The sequence below is a fragment of the Bidens hawaiensis genome, unplaced genomic scaffold, assembly GCF_021521415.1.
Source record: "Bidens hawaiensis isolate Kalapana, Puna unplaced genomic scaffold, B.hawaiensis_p1.1 tig00014475_1, whole genome shotgun sequence".
In the NCBI taxonomy this organism is placed as follows: domain Eukaryota; kingdom Viridiplantae; phylum Streptophyta; class Magnoliopsida; order Asterales; family Asteraceae; genus Bidens; species Bidens hawaiensis.
The window spans coordinates 336,852-355,442 of record NW_027492262.1 but is presented as its reverse complement, the minus strand read 5'-3'; the positions used below and the strand labels follow the sequence as shown (position 1 = coordinate 355,442).

The window sequence follows — 18,591 nt, the reverse complement described above, 5'->3', positions numbered from 1 at the left end:
AACATAACACATACACAATGTAGATATGAAACACTGATTCAGAGATCTATATAGAAATTTGAATCGAATCTAGGTTTGAATTTGTGTTATTTCTCGAAACCAAGATTTGCGCACACACCAATACACAGAAAATGTAGATTTGAAACACTAAATTAGAGATCTATTTTGAAGTTTGAATGAAGTCTAGGTTTGAATTTGTGCTGTTTATTGAAACGGAGCGTTGAGCACACACAGACACATACTCAATGTAGATATAAAGCACTGATTCAGATATCTATTTTGAAATTTGATTCAGAGATGCCATCTTCACATTTACAAATTTCAATGGAGCCTAGGTTTGAATTTGTGCTATTTATCGAAACAGAGCTTTGCGCGCACACAAACACATACAAAATGTTGATATGACAGGCTGATTTAGAGATGTCATCATCAAATTTACAACTGCACGGATCGATTTCAAAGTTTGAATTTAGTCTAGATTTTAATGCTTGACAATAACTGGTCGTTTAGAAGTCATCAACTTTGCCTTAAAGTCACTCAAATACATAGGGTACTACTACTACACATTCGGTTGATTAATATTAATTTATTATCGAGTAATTAGCCTTTTGAATATTTGACTAGTTTCATGCATGTGCAGAAACACAAACTTCAATGGCGAAGATATTATTGCGATCTCTACTATTAATGTAAACGGACAAATACATTTCGATGTTCCAGTATTTGTGGAATCAGTTAATGACCCTCCAGTTATTAATGCGCCTAAATTCATCATCCTGGAGAATGAGAATGAGAATGAAAATAAAGGATCCTTGATATTTGATAGACACCGAGACACATTTAAATTTTTCATTGAGGATCTAGATCATACTTTTCATCCAGGTACTTTCAAATAATGAGTGAAATTACAAATTATGTTCTTTAGTTGTAACGGTAAAATTGTCGTTCTAAAAAAGTTAACACGAAATCTAACTTCTGTTGTGGAAAGGACACATCCTGCAAGCTGACTTATAAGTGTAATTTACTCAAACAAGTATAATAATGAAACTGTTGGAATCCTACTCATAATATATGGATATCTAATTCTAGCAAGCTGACGTTGCAGGGGGTAATACTCTCCAGGTCATGTTTTCAGTGGAAGTAAGTTTTGGAACATTGTCGGCTAGGTTGCCAGCTCAGCTTATAAGCACAACTGAAGTGAAGTTGAAAGGAAGCAAACAGTGGCAACTCCTTCAAACATTTGTTGAAATCTCAAAACATTTTACTCTTAACGAAGTAAAAGGCATTAGAATTCTGGGAACACTTGATGAGTGCAATGCTCTTCTCCACCAACTGGTTTATTATGTGAGTAATAATCATGTTTCTTGTTTTTAGTACTTACATATTCAATAGACAGAATTACAAATTTTGTCCTTTAAAAAAAGCCAAATTACGGTTCGTGTCCTTTTTTTAGTTTCCTTGCAGGCGATGTCCTTTAAACATTTTTTTCCTACACGTTATGTCCTTTACGCTAAATGGGTTAGAAAAACTCAGTTAAATACCCTCACATGAGGCGCATAGGGCATTTTTGTCTTTTCGTCTGTACTGCAAATTTATAACTTACAAAATCCCAAAACCTACCACCTACCCCAAAACCTGCAAATCCATTATCATCCCAAATTCAAATCAAACCAAAACCCAACCATCTCCCCATTCCTCAATCCAAATTCAAATCAAACCAAAACCTGGCCGTACACCTCGGCCAAACTATCGAACTCTTCGGCGTTATATTCTCCGGCGAGATTTGGTTCAAACTCGTAGGAATCGTAACGGCCGATCTGGGTTTCAACGGGATCCACATTACACTCCCCATCCGCCGTCCTCATCGTCTTCCCCGGGATTGAAGGTTGAAATTACACTCCGGGATCCACATTACACTCCGGCGGCGCCGCCTTTATGCCGGTACACGTAACCCTAATCGGGACCTTCTTACTCTTGAACGCCAAAACCGTCCCGTCGCGACGTCCACGCCGTTGGAATCGAACGATACGGTGACCGGATCATAGGAGAACGGGTCTTCTTGTTAGGGTTTCGAGCGGTGATAGTGAAATTGAATTTGGTGTTGAGTTTTTTGGATGGAGATAAGCTAAATTGTGACACGTGGAGTGACAATACGTGGTTGAGGACGGTAGACGTGGTTGAGGACGTTGCGGCGGCGATGAGTAGTAGGATAATGACGGTGAAGGTGATCCAGAGACAGCATGAGCAGCAGATGGAACGATTGCGGCGGGGTTGAGGACGGTAGACGGGACGAGAGTGGTTGTAGAGTTGGGCTTTGGTGGCCGGAATGATGGTGGTTACTGGAGGTTGAACGGTGATGTGAAGGTGGGTGTTGATGGTGGGTTTGGTGGTGGTGGATGGCTTCTGGAAGAAAGATAGTCTTATACAAAATTTTTGCAGGTGTAGACGAAAAGACCAATATGCCCTCACATGCGTCTCATGTGAGGGTATTTAACTGAGTTTTTCTAACCCAGTTAGCGTAAAGGACATAACGTGTAGGAAAAAAATATTTAAAGGACACCGCCTGCAAGGAAACCAAAAAAAGGACACGAACCGTAATTTGGCTTTTTTTAAAGGACAAAATTTGTAATTGGGCCTATTCAATATATGAAGTTTGTTTATTGCAAACATATGATATATAGGGTGGCGAACACAATGCCGTCCTTAAGTTGAAGGTCAATGATATGGGATGGTTCGGGTGTTATCCGGATTGTTCAGAGATGATGTTGGCGCCTCTTATGTCTGAGGCTACTGTAAGTTTAATAACAAGGACACCCATGAATGCATTGGTAGCTCATTGTAAGTTGATTTTATTTAGCTTCCAACTTTTGTTATTATTATTATACTTAACTACAACAAATGGTCTATGTGGTTTGGCTTTGGGTACTAAGGTTTAAAAGTTGCAGGTTTGAGGTCTGTGGTTTCGATTTTGTAAAAAGTTTGGGGTCTAAGACTAACTTCCGTTAAGCTTTGGTAGAATGACTAAAATGCCCTTGTAAAAGATATTTATAAAAGAAATGATATATAATAGATATTTTAGAATGACTCAAAATAATAAACATATTAACAGAAAAGTTAAGTTAGTGTTACTGTGTTAGATCCCAAACTTGTAACTTTTAAACTTTAGTACTCAAAGGTGTGACTTGGGTCGAACCACAAGGACCATTTGTGCAATTACCCTTTATTATTTTTATTATTTAAGTTGTCATCCATGAATGTTTATTACATAATGTGCAGCTCTTGGATTTCTATTAGTGATTGAATCCATTGTACTGTCTACACTGGCTGTGATTTTGATGTTTTTCACATGTAAATGTGTTACCGTTCTTGTACGAGAAAGGAGGAAACAACAAGAAGAGCCTCCGAATCTTCAACTTAATGAGCCGCAAAACAACAATGAACAGATGGTGATATATGCCTTCAACATGTGATCACTTGTTATTATTATCATTTCTTTTCGTTTAATGGTTTCGTTTTGTTTTGTGCAGTCAAGTGTAGGTTCACCTGATAACGCAATCCAGCTTACTGGAAATTGTCCTAGTCCCGTTAGGCAAACTGAAGAAGCTTCCAACTTACTGTAACCGTAAGTACTTGTTTGTTATTTGTGCAATATTTATTTTAGGTGTATTGGCTTTTATTAATCTTAACTATTATTTTTTGTTCTCTCACTTTTTGGTCGATGCCGGTCCCAACTAACGAATTGGCCGATAACGATCCCATCTTTTATCATATTTGTTCCCAACGGTCCGAGACTAACAAAAGTATAACGCCGTTAGTTGCAGGTCGCCGAAAGACGTTTTTGCCTGGAAAACTCACATTATTTCTTCCGGAAAACTCAACATTTTCATTCCAAACATCTTTGTAATTTTAGATCAGACATTCAGGATCATTTTTCTAGTAAAGGACCCCCATTATTAAGGTCGTTAGAACCCTAGAACCATTGTTTGAACCGGTTGGTGGTGCTCAAGTAGTGGTGGCTGGTTGGTGGTGAGTTATTTGGTGGTGGTGGTGGTGGTGTTCATGCTGAGTTTTCCGGCAAAAAAATGTGACGTTTCTAGCCAAAAGCGTTTTTCTAGCGAACCTACAAGTAACATCGTTATAATTCTGTTAGTCTCTGACCGTTGGGAACAAATACGTTAAAAGATGAGATGCTGACGTTAGTTAGGACCGGTAACGACCAAAAGATTATAGTTGGAATTAATTTATTTTACTATTTACTGTTTGCGTACATCATGTAGGGCTGAAGAAAGTCAAGAAACCACTGTAGCTGAAATTGCAACGGTTCTCTAGTCTCCTCTCCTGGTTATATATGGTTAATTGGTTATACCCTTGAGTTACTTTCATAATTATTTATTTACCTTTTGTTCCGGCGTCTAGAACCCCAATTAGGATTCCCAGGTGTTAGGTAGTGTAGATATGAATCATATATATTTTAAATGAACTCACAACCTCGCATAAGGGAGGGGTAACTATATACCACTACTAATAGCTTGAGTTACTTTGTTTCTGGAAAAATGGTTTTAGATAATTCTAATCATGTCTTATTAGTAAATAACAGTTTTAAACTTCACATTTGGTAGGTGGCGGGTCCCAACTAAAGATATATATTTTTTTAGCAACGGTTCACGACTAATAGATGGTTAACTCCGTTAGTCTGTTGCTTACGTGGCACGCCTTGCGGACTGTTGGAAAAAAAATGCATCTTTAGTTGGGACTATTATTTAGCAATAAAGCATAGCTGAGATTATTTAAAATCAATTTCTTAAAAAGAAACAGACGAGTATTGCCATGAAATCAGGTCACATTGATATTTATTGACAACTAGACGTGCCACGTAAGCATAGACTAACAGATGGTTAACTTCGTTAGTCACAGACCGTTAGTAAAAAATACTCTTTAGTTGGGAGTCACTAGCCTAAAATGAAGTTGGAACCGTTATTTGTCAATATGATGTAGTTGACATTATTTAAAACCAATATTTTGTCTCTTTAGCGGTCTAATATCTTTACTAATTTTCACCTTATCAGTTTTTCACTACTATTCAACTAATATCCACCCCATATAAAAAGATAAGGTATGAAGTTGAAGACATTTAGAAAATAGTACTCTCTTAAGAATGTATCGGTTAAATTATAATTCCTTTACGCATCACAATGATAATGAATAAATATATATTGTTTAAAATAAACAAATAAATATTTTAAATATATATTAGGCTATGTATAATGAGCCCTAACCACCTATCACATCACAATTCAGGGTGTAGAACACAACGCCCATAAAACGTGAGTGAGACGCTAGCTTTTTAATGAGACTACCATTACACGTATTCTTATTTTGTAAGGGTTATGAATTCCCGAATATATAAACCAGGTCCAACTTTGATAGATTTAATTACAGTGAAAAAGACTAAAAACATTTCATAGCTATATGTTTTATTTAAAGCCCTGTACACATACATACATCCATCCCTATCATATTAAACCTTTAATAACAAACCAACCATAAAGAAAATCTAAAATAATAATTAAAAATGGACTTCAACGTCTCGCATGTTCTCCGAAGCAACCTCAGTTAACCCAAAAATTAAATTTAAAAAAACTCACGTCCAATTCTTCAATGTAACCCTATCCACAATAAGACAAAACACTGTAATTAATCACCCCGAAAACACGCTACACAACTTAAAACTGTGTAATAACTTAACCGCTAACTGAAACCAAAAACTAAAAGAAACCAAACTGAAATTAACCGAAAATCAGTTATTGGTTTCTTTTTTTTGTACCCTCAGTCAAACTGAAATTTTAAGCAAACCGGACCATTTATATTTTCATATATTTCTAGCTTTTTTATCACTATATAATGTATATTTATACCTCCATTTCATATATTTATACCTCAATTACATGTATTTATTCTTCCATTTCATGTATTTCTAAGCAAAAGTTGCCCAAGTTTAGTTTTGGTTATTAACATAATCAAACCAAAACCGACAAACTAATGGAATAGATAAACCAGAAACTGATTGGTTAACAAAATAGATTAATTGATGATTTCGGTTTCAGTTTCGATTTCAGTTTTGGCTTGGGCTAATAACAGACCCGAACCAAACTGTGCACACCCCTAAGTTACGGTTTGTATAATCTTAGGACACATTATATCAAACTATTATACCTTAATTCTTACTTAAGATACACGAGCCCCTCGAACCCCTCTTCGTGTTGACGGCTCAGGTAACGGTAACGCAGTCGTGATTTCTGAAACGCTACCGTTGTTTTCAGACTCTCTAATCGCTTCTTGTAAGATATTAACGATCATACTCATCGGGGGTCGTTCTTCGGGGTTCTTTCGTAGACAGCTATCCGCTAGTTTCGCAACTTTTTGGGCCGCGTTGAGCGGATACTGATGATTTAAACGAGGGTCCATTATCATCCTAAACCTCTTACTATCGGTCGGGTACTGTTTCACCCATTCGATAAGTTTTTGTTCGGATGGCGGTAGGTTTTTATCAATAGCTCGTCTTCCTGTTAAGATCTCGTATAGCACGACTCCAAAACTCCATAAGTCGCTGTTTGATTTAAGATGACCGGTTTTGACGTAATCTGGATCAGCATATCCATATGTCCCAACAGGCTACAAAGTACAAATGAAGTCATGTTGGCATACAAAATATAATTTGTTTCTTCTATATACATGTTAAAATGTGCATTTTATTCATGCACACAATCAGAACTTGCACATGTCCACTAACTTAAAGCCCCAATAGTGTCATGAAGAGTTAGTGGGTGCATGTGTTGAATCACTTAGGCAATAAGTCTATGGGTGTTAAAAGTGTTAACGACTTAACGGTCAAATTCGGTTGGTTTTGATAAAAATTAGAAGTCACTAACTATGATTTCGAGAAATGACAAGGCAAACCAGACGGGCTAGGTTGGTCGACCAATCGACCAGTTTTACCTGTTTGACGGATCGGTATTGACGGTTTGAAATTGCCATATTTTTTTCAACATCACTAGTTTGTATTATGAAATGATAAAGATAGTTCTTTTAAACCATGCCTAATCAATAAACCCCCAAACTATTTGAATCTCAAACCGACCAAATCAGTCGACTTGGTTTGGTTCAATTTCATTGGTTTCAATGGTTTTTGAGCACACCTAAGTTAAACACGTCAAACAAGGTATGGAACACTAACCATTGTAGATACATGAGACCGGTCTCCTTGTGGTCCTTCTCTAGCAAGTCCAAAATCTGAAAGCTTCGCATTGAAATTCTCATCCAACAGCACATTCGAAGACTTGAAGTCCCGAAAAATCACCTTCCCGAAACACCAATGTCAATAAATCGTTGCACCACGTATACATCATTACAGTATCTTTTAATTATCGATTGATACATCTTACAACAACACGACTTATTTATAATAGTAACATTAATATATACCTGAATCTCCAACCCCTCATGAAGATAAGTGAGTCCCTCGGCCGCACTTAGAAGAATTTTCAACCTCGTAATCCAAGGAATCGGTGGCAATGCTCGACCAAAAAGATGCGCTTCTAAGCTCTTATTCGGCATATACTCATAGACCAATAGCCGTTGTATGCCTCGTTCTCCATCCGATGAGCAGTATCCCAAAAGCTTTACGAGGTTTGGGTGATCCACAACACCAAGAAACTGAACTTCTGCTAACCATTCTTTATGCCCCTAAATTAATATTATGATATTTTCAACATTGTTTAGTGTCACATGAAATTGTGGACAACCCAAACCAGTTTTGGCCCGATTCAACATTGTCTTATAAATCTTAAAAATGGCAAGTAATCTATTCAATATCAATTATTCATGCTGCTAAAGTCAAATGTAACAAAATTTAATTCACACATGCCTAACCTTTTTAAAAAAAAAACTCAAATAGTATTAGGGAAACTTATTTATTAAAAACTACGTTAACAAATCTTGGGCTTATAAAATTACTATTCATGACTCATTCAACTCTTCTAACTAGCAATACAGCTGGAGGCGGCAATCTTGACCCAACGCTTTTCAAATGAGTCAATTTGAGTTGCATTTGGGTCAGATATTTTAAATAAAAGTGTCAAAATTGGTCACTTGAAATTCCACCTTGTTATTTCGGATCAAAACGGGTCGACAAATTTAAAGAAACATGTCGATGTGGGTTAGTGTTCTAAGAAAATGTGGTAGGTTTGGGTCGGAACGGGTTTTGGTGTGGCACATATTTTCACACGAGACAGTAAAAAACTAAAATATTTCATCCGTTGTCTTTGTTAGAAAAACCCTAAACAACCGTTTTTTTAATCCAAACCAAACCAGCCGTTTTTTTAATTGACTCATTCTGACCCTAACCCGTTTCAACCCTTACCCATTTCGACCCATGGCCCGTTTGACCCAACCCAACCCATTTGCCACACAGTCTTATGCGATGCGCAAAAAAACCAAAAGTATCAAACGCAAATGGTATAAACATGTGTTGATTATCTGATACACGTTTTCTCATGTTTGATCACTTTCCGGCCTAACTTATTACATGAAATTGAACTAAAACAAAATTCAAGAATTATGACATCTAAAACATACCTGCATACTATTCCTATTAAGTTTCTTGATGGCAACCACAACCGGATCACCCGAATCATCAGGAGGTTTGATTGATCCCTTATAAACACTTCCAAACCCGCCTTCACCGATCTTCAACATCCGGTTAAAATTATTCGTAGCAACTCGAAGCTCCGAATACGAAAACTGCTTTAAACCATGTCCTTTCTCTCTATACAATTCGGGTATCGTTCGAGGCGAAGTAAGCGATCCGGTTGACTTAACTAGTCGTGTAACCGGCTTTGGTGACCGGTTTTGCTCCCCGAGTTCGGGTGATGATTTACCTCTTCTTTTGGTTTTTGAATTGAATATATTGAAACAATTCATCATGGAAAACAAATAAGTTTGGAGGAATTAATGAAGTGTGTGTGTGTTTGTGTTATATATGTAAATCAAATACAGAGAAGTGGTTTTGTTTGTGTTTATGATGGAAACATGAGTGAATTGGTTTGACAAGAAAACCCAGAAAAAGAAAGAGAAATTGACTTGGTAACATTAAATTAAATTCAATGGAAGCTTGTACAAAACATATCATTACTTATTGTATTTTACCTTGTAATAAAGGTACTTGCTTTTCTGTTATTGAATCTTACACGTTTAATAATACACCAAATGTAGGAATAAATCAACTAGCTAGGGTCGTATAATACACTTGAATATAATGTTTTGTGGGTATAATATGCGTAATTCACCTTTAATATAATGTTTAACGGGTATAATGAAAGTTAGGCTAGTTAGACAAATTTTCGAAAATGCAAAACAATAATGGGAACTAAATTAAGACATCAAATAAGAGATTAAATTAAGTAAATCAATCAGAAATGTGTTAAGTAAATTTTGAAAATGTTTAAATGGTGAGATAATTTTTTAGGGGGGGTTTCTTTAACGGAATTGGAGGCCTAAATGGTGGAATGCGAGTGATAGCTGGACCCTGTGATTTCGTTTGTAGCCCAAAGCTACATTATTTATAAGTTTGAACTACTTTTGTTCTTGTTTCTCATATTAAACCGATCTAGATCTGTCAATAATAACCGATAAATTCAGAAGAAGTAAAATAGTTATTTAAAAAAAATAGTGACAACAAAATTAGTTGTTGAAAGTAAATAAAAGAATGCTATTTCTAAAACTTGAAAATAAATATGTAGTATGAACTAGTATGAATTGAATGTGAAAACAATATGTTAAAAATTAATGAAAAAAAAAACAATTTATATTAACATTTAAATCACAAATACATAAGCAAATTACGCGTGAGATATATATGAGTTTCCAAACCAACGTATTTTATTTTCCTTTTGACTTGGTTTTCAATTTTCATAGTAAAATAATATGAACCTTTCAACAGCTTTGTTAGAATACGTATTGACTATCCTTAAATAGGGTTAGATGAAGATATACATTGAAGAAGAGTCGTATGATACGTCACCTATGGGTGGACCACCGCTACGAGTAACGTCCTTTAATTTTAGGTCCACTTTGTAAAGCTAAAAAATGTATAAAAATACTTTATGAAAAAGAGGATTTTGTGACTTATATGTTATGGACCTTTCATATATTTTTCATCTCATTTATAGGCATTTGTTCACATGTTACTGAAAAAAGAAAAAAAAAGCTGGGATAAATTGGTATATTTATTGAATACCAGATGCTTCTCTAGAAGAGGTTGCAGGTTTGAGCCACGGTACCAACGTCGAGGGGGGAGGGAGTTGTTACCTACTTACTAGGTTGTTGGGGTTTCTGTCTATAGGGGTTTTTGAGTCGGATCTGAAGCGTTAAATAACCGGGGATGGTTAAAATCCCGGCACATATAGACACGAAAAAAAAACATTATTAAAACAAATCTGATCGTGTTACTTTAATTGTCCGCATTATTCAAAAAAAATAATAAGCGGTCTAGAAACTAGTTTCAGGTAACCAAATCGTTTAGCACACTTGTATTACATGTAACGTCCTTAATAACAAGAAAGCTAGCATATGTTTTATGAGTGGCGGAGTGAATAAACCATTATCCGACTCCAAACCAAATGTTCAAATAAGTAATTCGGATTCTGTTGGAACCGAACCAAACTTCCAAATCTTTATTCGATTGGGTTTTTCTTTGTCTTTTGTTCTCTTTTTTTTTTTATTTTTAATTTTTTTTTTTGGTGTCTTTTGTTTTTTTTAGCACCTCAATGTTCATGTGATTGAGAACTTGCTAACCCTACAAAACAAAAATAGTTAGGTATATGTTATTCTTTTTAATTTATAGTTTTTTATAATACATATAATTATTTTAATAATAAAATAACCAAGAAAATTATTTTTCAACAATAAATTTCAACCCACTTAAAGTTTGAGTGCACACGTGGTTTAGGTTCTTGAAAGTATTCCATAATAAAACCTTTCACATGATAAACAAAAATTAAAGCCTTTCATAAATGCCGATGAACGCTTCCATGAACTCTTTGAGCATTTCAATGACGTATTAAGGTTATATCGCGACGACCCATTGTCACTAGCAGATGATTATTATCGACGTATGTTTTTTTTAAAACCGTTAGGTGTTAGAAATCTTATACCATCATTATATTGACAGAGGTAATACCGTTGTTTCTTTTCAACTTATGACCGTCAAGATAGTTAGCATTGGCGGATCTTTCTTTGGGCCAAAGTGGCATCATGTTTTTCAATCGGTAGTGTATTTTTTTTCGGGAAAAATAAAAAAAATATATATGCATGCATTAAGTTCGGCCCAGCCAAGTCATTTGAGTCAAGACCATCCATATTATTTGAGTGCGGACCAGCCTTGAATTTTTTTTAAGAAATATTGGTTATAAATAATCCCAACTATGCCCTATTGGTAAATATCAGTCCCAACTTTACACTTATCTGCTGGCAGTCCCAACTATTGGTGTATTTGTTTTTAACGGGCCGTGACTTACGGATGACTAACTCTGTTAGTCCAATGTTTACGTGGCATGCCTAGTTGTCAAACAAATCTATGTGGCAACATTACGTGGTATCTGATGCTGAGTAGGCTGCCTTGTTGGACCCATCACTAAACACAAACTTATCATCATCTTCATCAGATCGGTATCAACCTACAACAATCATCAAATCAACCCCCAACTCATACATCTCCACACTAATTTAGGGTCAAGATCGTGTCTCCTTCAAGATCGACATTCATTTCCCCTCTTTTAACCCTAATTCGTAACAGGTTTTTGTCAAACTAATTTTGGATCTAATTGTCGCTTTCTTTGTGATCTTCGGCAATGGTTTTAGTCCAATTCATGAGTTTCAGTTGAAGGGGTAGGAGAGGGTGGTATTTCTAGTGATGGTTGCAAACGAAGCGGTGGGGGCGGTACAGAAATTGGGAGGAAGTTATAGGTACAGAAGCCGAGCAAAAGTTGCAAGTGCTAGCCAGAGAACATGGTGGCCGTCGACAATTTCTATTTGGATCTCCACCGCCGGTGGCCGGCGAATAAGATAATGGCAGGGGTTGTGGGTTCCGGTGGTGGTTGTTGGGAATGGACATGGTGGTGGTCATGGGTTTCTGTGGTGGTTGCAGGGGATGGACATGGTGGTCGTCGTGTGCTCCGACGATGGTTGTAGGGGTGGTGGGCTGGTGGTGGGTTGCAAAGAGTGTATCTGATGAAGATGATGATAAGCTTGTGGTTAGTGATGGTCTAATAAGGCAGCCTACTCAGCATCAAATGCCATGTAGATTTTTTTGACAACTAGGCGTGCCACGTAAGCATTAGACTAACGGAGTTAGTCATCCGTTAGTTGCGGCCCGTTAAAAACAAATACACCAATAGTTGGGGCTATCAGCAGGCAAATGTAAAGTTGGGATTGATATTTACTAATAATGCATAGTTGGGATTATTTAAAACTAATATTCCGCAAAATAAAGTTTGCTTAAAGCAGAGGAACGAGAAATCGTTTATGAAATAAACGTAAAAATAAAGTAAGACTAAGAAATAAACCTCCATAAGACCAGGTCCAAGCCCCAAACAATAACATAAACATTAAGCCCAAAATCCAACCCTACCATCTAGTCGATGTTCGAACATAACAACAAACGAAGTTTCCATTATGTGCTGGCCTTTGTGTGACATATTAACTTGTGAGGTTTGGCACATAAGTCAGGACAGAAGTTGAGAAGCAAGCAGGTGAATTGGTGAAATCGTTTGGGTATGAATTCGATTGATTGGGCATTGCCGCTGTCTACGGAGACCAAAGGTTTTGAACTAACTCGCGTGGGAGTGAAATTGATTAATCAAAATGAAATAAAAAAACAAAAAAGTAAAAACACAAAAATGTTTCTACCTTATTTCTCGTTTTAAAAAAATGTTGAGGGAAAAAGATCATTGTGTCTTTTTGTTTATCATTATGTTTTGTGTTTATTTTTGTCATTTATTGCCTTATTTTTCCTTGACATTATGTCTTTTTTTATTGATATCGTGTTATATTACTCAATATTGTGTTTATTTTGTTCGGCATTATACTATATTTTGCGATCTATTATGTTTTTTTTAGTTACCATTGTGCCTTTTGTTCATTTTCGTCATTGTGTCTTTTCATCGTTTTTTTAACGAGAATGACAAGTGGAACTTTAGTTTTTAAAATTTTTTCGTTTTTTATTTACAATTTAAAATATGCTTTTTTTATTACTTTTTTAAATGATTTTTTTAGTTACAAATCCTTCTCACACTTCTTATTTTTTTCTCTATTTGCATTTTAACTTTTTCCATTGCATAATGTAAAATAAATGGACTTAAGTCTTAATGTGAACGAAAGAATTGAAAACGGAAAATTAGTCTTGGTCTTCCTGAAGTATACATCAAGTCTCCCTCACGTTATTTTCTTTTGGTTTTTTTTAAAACAATCATTCATTTATTATTTTCTTTCATATACCTGTTTTTGCATTTTCTATAACGTAATTTTGATCACAAACAATTTATTCTTAAGATCCACTTGGGCTGTTTGGGATTCCTTATTTTCACCTTCTTATAACTTATAAGGAGAAGTCATAAGTTACAAATGTGTAACTTATTAGCATTTCTCACATAATAAGGAAACTTAAACACTTTTTTTTTAACTTATCATAAGCCATAAACTATAAGGAGGTAAAAATAAAGAATCCCAAACACCCATTTCACTAAAAGCGATATCTGCAATGTTCTAAAAAACGAACCTAGTATCATTGTATTGATTGCTCTAATCGATTAGAGCGACTCAAAAATCGGACGAAAACATAAACAGTTTGATTTTTTTAGAAAGTATACAAAAGGTATACAAATTATATTAAAAAAAAAAGTAAATGTCGATTTGAAAACTATAAACAAATTATTTACATATACTGTTTTAAAGTTTATTATTGAAGAATAAAAAATGGAAGACAACAAAAACTTGTAACGCATTAATCATTATGTTTTTAAATGCAACTTCCGGCTTCTTTCAAAGGTCCTATCGCAGTTAATATACACTCTGGAGCCAGTCTAACGCGAGGTGGGTCTAGGCATTACTCCGCCACCGTAAGGGTAAAATTGGATGCATTCAAAAGGGAGGTGTTATTCGGTCCGTCATGTGAATGTTGTCACTTATACGAATTGTATACACCTGTGCAATCTATATCAATTCTACTTTTCTAAACATCTTTTAGTCTGTGTATTGATATGAGTATGAGCCAATAATAACCATTTGTTTTAAATTATCAAATTTAATAATATACATGTCTTATTGGCTCATACTACTCGTCTAAATGACAAATGAATCATTAATAGTAGAATTATAATCTCTCATCAACGTCCAAATGACCAAATAGGTTCAAGAACAAATCTTATGTTATCAATAAAAAATATAACATGATCATTGACCAACCACTCAGAATTTTCTAACTCTTTTCACGATTTGGTTGCCAGAAACATTAACTATTAAAGTCGAAACATTAACTATTAAAGTCGATTTTGTTATTCGCGTACACCAATACCTACGAGTTGTATAAAAAATAATTATAAAAAAAGATTAAAAAATATTGTTCGCATCCGGTCATTGTTTAGTTTTATTTAAAATTAAGATGCCTATAAAAAAAATAAGAGGTAGTAAGGAAGAGCAAATGGTACCGGTACAGGTATTGAAACGAGCACTTTGGTACCGGTACCAAGTTTTTAAGAAAATCAGGATAGGTTTCGGCTCTGGTACTGGTATTTACCGAAATTTTATTGATGGTACTTGTACCGACTATTTAAGAAAACAGGAATCGGGAAATTCGGGATTGGTTATCCCTATAAGAGGCATATAAGTCTGTACTCTATAGTATGCAACTTGTATAGACGCCGACTGGTTTAAATAGTTTGCATGATGTATTACATCATAGACTTAGTACTTATTGGTGTTGGTTAAAATAACGCAACAATATGTTAGTTTCGAAAACTCTTAACCGGTCCCCACCAAAACCTAAGTTAACCACACGAAAGGTCAAATGATATATTTCTTACCTCGTGAAATTTCTCGACTTGAACACCAATATCTTGTATATCGTCCAAGCCTACAACACGGGAACTAACTTGAATAATGATACAAGTGAAGCTTGGTATGATGAGTGAATAGTGCTTGATTAGCTCACGTATCCTTATCTAGTAAAAGTCATGATATAATAAAACTCCGATGGTCCTGTCAGTTTTGGGTTCGAGTGTAACACCTCAGTTTAAGCGGAAACACCCGAGTGTGACGTACAGATTGCTCAAACACACGTGACACTATTAAGTGACCATAATAACATTAATTCATTTAATAAGCCAAGTAACACAAGTTCGAAAGTAACAATACAAGTTCAAACCAAAACATAATCATAACAATAGTTCTTTTATTGAAATACCCTAAGTAATCTAAGTGTCTTCAATACTTCAACCTCTAATCACGGTACCTGTAACATATGTATAAAATATGGTCAGCTATAAATATAGCTAGTGAGTTTCCACAGTTTAAATACGTACATAAAAACCATACAATTCATAGACATGTGATAAACGAGCAAGTAAGTCCTTTCCAGTTGGTACAACCAACGTACTTGGATAATCGCGCAAGTAAGGTCTTTTCCAATTGGTAACAACCAACGTACTTGGATAATGAGGCCCTTTTCCACTCGATACAAACGGACCAGAGTGCAAAGGGGGGCGTATGATCATACTTAATGAAGCTTCCCAATCGTGCAAGTAATATTCGTGCAAGTAATGCAAGTAACACACAAGTCCATATACGAATTGTAGTTTTGTAATAGAAGAAACAATGCTTGAATTTTTATAAGGATACATATGCTACCCCAAAACATTAAAACATTAAAAAGGGGTGGTGAAAAATTCACCTTAGTAGTTGTGGTGAAAAAGGAATAAGAATAACTTGAAGGCGTCAAAGGAAACCGAAGCGGTCAATCCGTACGAACTATAAATAAGAATAAACACGACTTTTAACGGCTATTCTAACGGGATTCTAAAGTTGATTAATTGCACGAGTAATTTTTAGAATTTAGTTATTATTTTATAATTTTATTACGAATCTTATGGCTCTTACATTATTATATTATTATTTATGTTTTAACGACGACTTGGTTATTAGTACAATTTAAGCACTTTAATGGCGATAAAACAAAGTTTATATGTTCGAAAAGCTTGAACTATTGTTTACAAGTCGAAAATATAATTGTTACTTTAACAAAACGATTTTTAGAGAATTAAAGTTTACTTTGCGATTATTATACGATTTTTAATAACGACTTATGAAAACAAGAAACTTGATTTTTATATGTAAAATGGTGAGATATATTTTATAGTTAATTTACATAATTTTTATTTAATTTAAAAAGGTTTTTATAAATTTATTATGATTTTTAAATGATTAAAATCGTTAATTGATTAAACTAAATTAATTAATAATAATAAAAAGAAAAAGCATATGTCTGGCCCGGGTTTCGAACCCGGGTCTTGGTGATACAGTTTATAGTGTTAACCAACTGGTCTGGGTCTTCTATTGGTTAAGGTTATGGTTTCCATTCTTTAAATATAGTAACAGTTTAAATGATTTTGATAATAATGTTAATAATAGTTATTGGACCAAATCAAAAACGAATGACCCGAGTTTCGAACACGGGTCTCATGGTTATGATGTATAGGTTCAACCAGTTGGACTACAAGATCAATTCATCTTGGGTATAAGAATATATATATATATATATATATATATATATATATATATATATGTGTGGTATTTCAGATTCATCTTCTTCATCATAAGAACATGAACCCTAATATTTCAATTGAGGAATCTGTTTCATGTTCGTTTCAATTAGTTTAGGGGTTTTGTTTATTGGTGTAACGAAATTAAAAAGCATATATCAATTACCTTTAGATGTTAAGATTTGGCCGAAACCCAGTTGCCGGAAAAGAATTTTATAAGAATTCCCAATTACAGATTACTCAGTGTATTAGAGGGGGATTGAGAGGAATGAGCGAGTTGTAATGAAGCTTGGGCATCTATTTATACTCCGGGGTGGAGCGTATATGCGATATTTAAATTAATGGTGAATCCGTGATTTCCGGCGACGATTACGGGGTGTTTTACGGCAAGGAATCACAATTAATTAGTTGGTTATTGCTTAATATTGACGGAGAATCATTTTTATAAAAACAAATTCGAGTTAAAAACGCGTTTAAGGGTGTAACGGCTTCCTCCGGCGCCGGATTCCGGCCACCGGAGGTTCGCCGGAAAATCGGGACAGGGGGAGACGGGAGGGGCTGGGTAAGGTTTATTATTTTAATATAATTTGAATTAAAAATGTTACACTATTAGTCCCTGAAGTTTAAAAAACCTTTAAATGATAATATAAATATCTTTTAAGTTAAATAAAGTTTTCAAGTTTACATTTTAACCCAAACTTTATAATTAAATTAAAGAAAGTTTTCGGTTTTGGATTATTTACGCGTTTTACTCGCGCGGCTCGATTAACGTTAAGGTTCGGAAATTTATAAACAAACAACGAATAATGAACATTAAATGTCGGGAATCACTTTATTAAAATATATTTAATACATCGAAACGACCAAACGGGTCGGGTTTACAAATACAAATCCGAATCGAAAATTGACGAATGTCACACCGAGCATAGTTTCTCTAAGAAACTGAAACCCGATTAGTACCTGTAGCTTGTATATGTATCCGGGTTATATGCCCACGTCTAAAACAAATAACTTGCATCAAATAAAGAGTCTACACTAGAGGTAGGGCCGTCCAAACCGCTCGATGCTCGCTCGGAAAATGCTCGCTCGATTGTAAACGAGCTGCTCTGCTCGGTTCAGTTTGTAAACGAGCCAAACAACGAGCAAAGATCTGCTTGGTTCGGCTCGGCTCAAATAGTTTTAATTTTTTTATGTATAATTATATATGAACAAATATATATAAATATATAGACAATGCACATAAAAAAATAAGTATATAATTTTTTAAACCCTTTTAAATTTTCTATTCCGTCAATTTTATAGTTTTATTAGTTCGATTCAAGTTTTCAGAATACTAAAAGTTTGTTTACATGTTCATTATATTTCACATCAAACTTGTTTTTCATAAAAAGTTACAACCTATTATACGTTTGTCTAAAACTACTAATTTGTTTACAAAATATATTATTTACAGTCTTCAAACTTGTTTCTTATTGAAATCTTTAAAGTGAAAAGGAATTACAAAATTCTCAAAATCGCTTGATATTCAATCGAAAAATGCTCGGTTCGATTTTGGCTCGTTTCGTTTTACGCTCGATTTGAATTTCAGCCGTTCGGTTCGGTTTTAAACGAGCCAAGCAACGAGCAAGCCTTCGCTCGGTTCGGCTCGGCTCGTGAACAGCCCTGACTAGATGTGCACAAACTACCCCGTTTCGGACCCGACCCGGAACCGGTTTCTACCTGT

At 35.0% G+C, this 18,591-nt stretch overlaps 2 protein-coding genes across 2 annotated transcripts; one reads left to right on the top strand and one right to left on the bottom strand.

Annotated features, from left to right (window-relative positions):
* Positions 1-1,108: 1,108 nt before the first annotated feature.
* On the top strand, positions 1,109-4,329 carry LOC143546875 (protein GAMETE EXPRESSED 2-like). Its single transcript, XM_077038434.1, has 5 exons — positions 1,109-1,344; positions 2,682-2,838; positions 3,277-3,446; positions 3,528-3,616; positions 4,278-4,329. The coding sequence occupies exons 1-5, from the start codon at positions 1,126-1,128 to the stop codon at positions 4,327-4,329; spliced, it is 687 nt and encodes a 228-aa protein (XP_076894549.1). The 5' UTR covers positions 1,109-1,125.
* A 1,896-nt stretch (positions 4,330-6,225) lies between these two features.
* LOC143546874 (putative serine/threonine-protein kinase PBL19) lies at positions 6,226-9,019 on the bottom strand. The gene is made up of 4 exons (XM_077038433.1): positions 8,635-9,019; positions 7,483-7,743; positions 7,235-7,357; positions 6,226-6,672 (listed from the first exon to the last, which is right to left on the bottom strand). The coding sequence occupies exons 1-4, from the start codon at positions 8,980-8,982 to the stop codon at positions 6,226-6,228; spliced, it is 1,179 nt and encodes a 392-aa protein (XP_076894548.1). The 5' UTR covers positions 8,983-9,019.
* Between the last annotated feature and the right edge of the window lie 9,572 nt (positions 9,020-18,591).

Bases quoted from the DNA above. Each gene is read 5' to 3' on its own strand.
- LOC143546875 (XM_077038434.1), top strand. From the start codon at position 1,126: ATGTTTTCAGTGGAAGTAAGTTTTGGAACATTGTCGGCTAGGTTGCCA. The intron at 1,345-2,681 runs GTGAGTAATAAT...TATGATATATAG, and splicing joins TCCACCAACTGGTTTATTAT to GGTGGCGAACACAATGCCGT. The intron at 3,447-3,527 runs GTGATATATGCC...TGTTTTGTGCAG, and splicing joins AAAACAACAATGAACAGATG to TCAAGTGTAGGTTCACCTGA.
- LOC143546874 (XM_077038433.1), bottom strand. From the start codon at position 8,982: ATGATGAATTGTTTCAATATATTCAATTCAAAAACCAAAAGAAGAGGT. The intron at 7,744-8,634 runs GTATGTTTTAGA...ATATTAATTTAG, and splicing joins TTAATAGGAATAGTATGCAG to GGGCATAAAGAATGGTTAGC. The intron at 6,673-7,234 runs GTTAGTGTTCCA...TGTACTTTGTAG, and splicing joins GGTCTCATGTATCTACAATG to CCTGTTGGGACATATGGATA.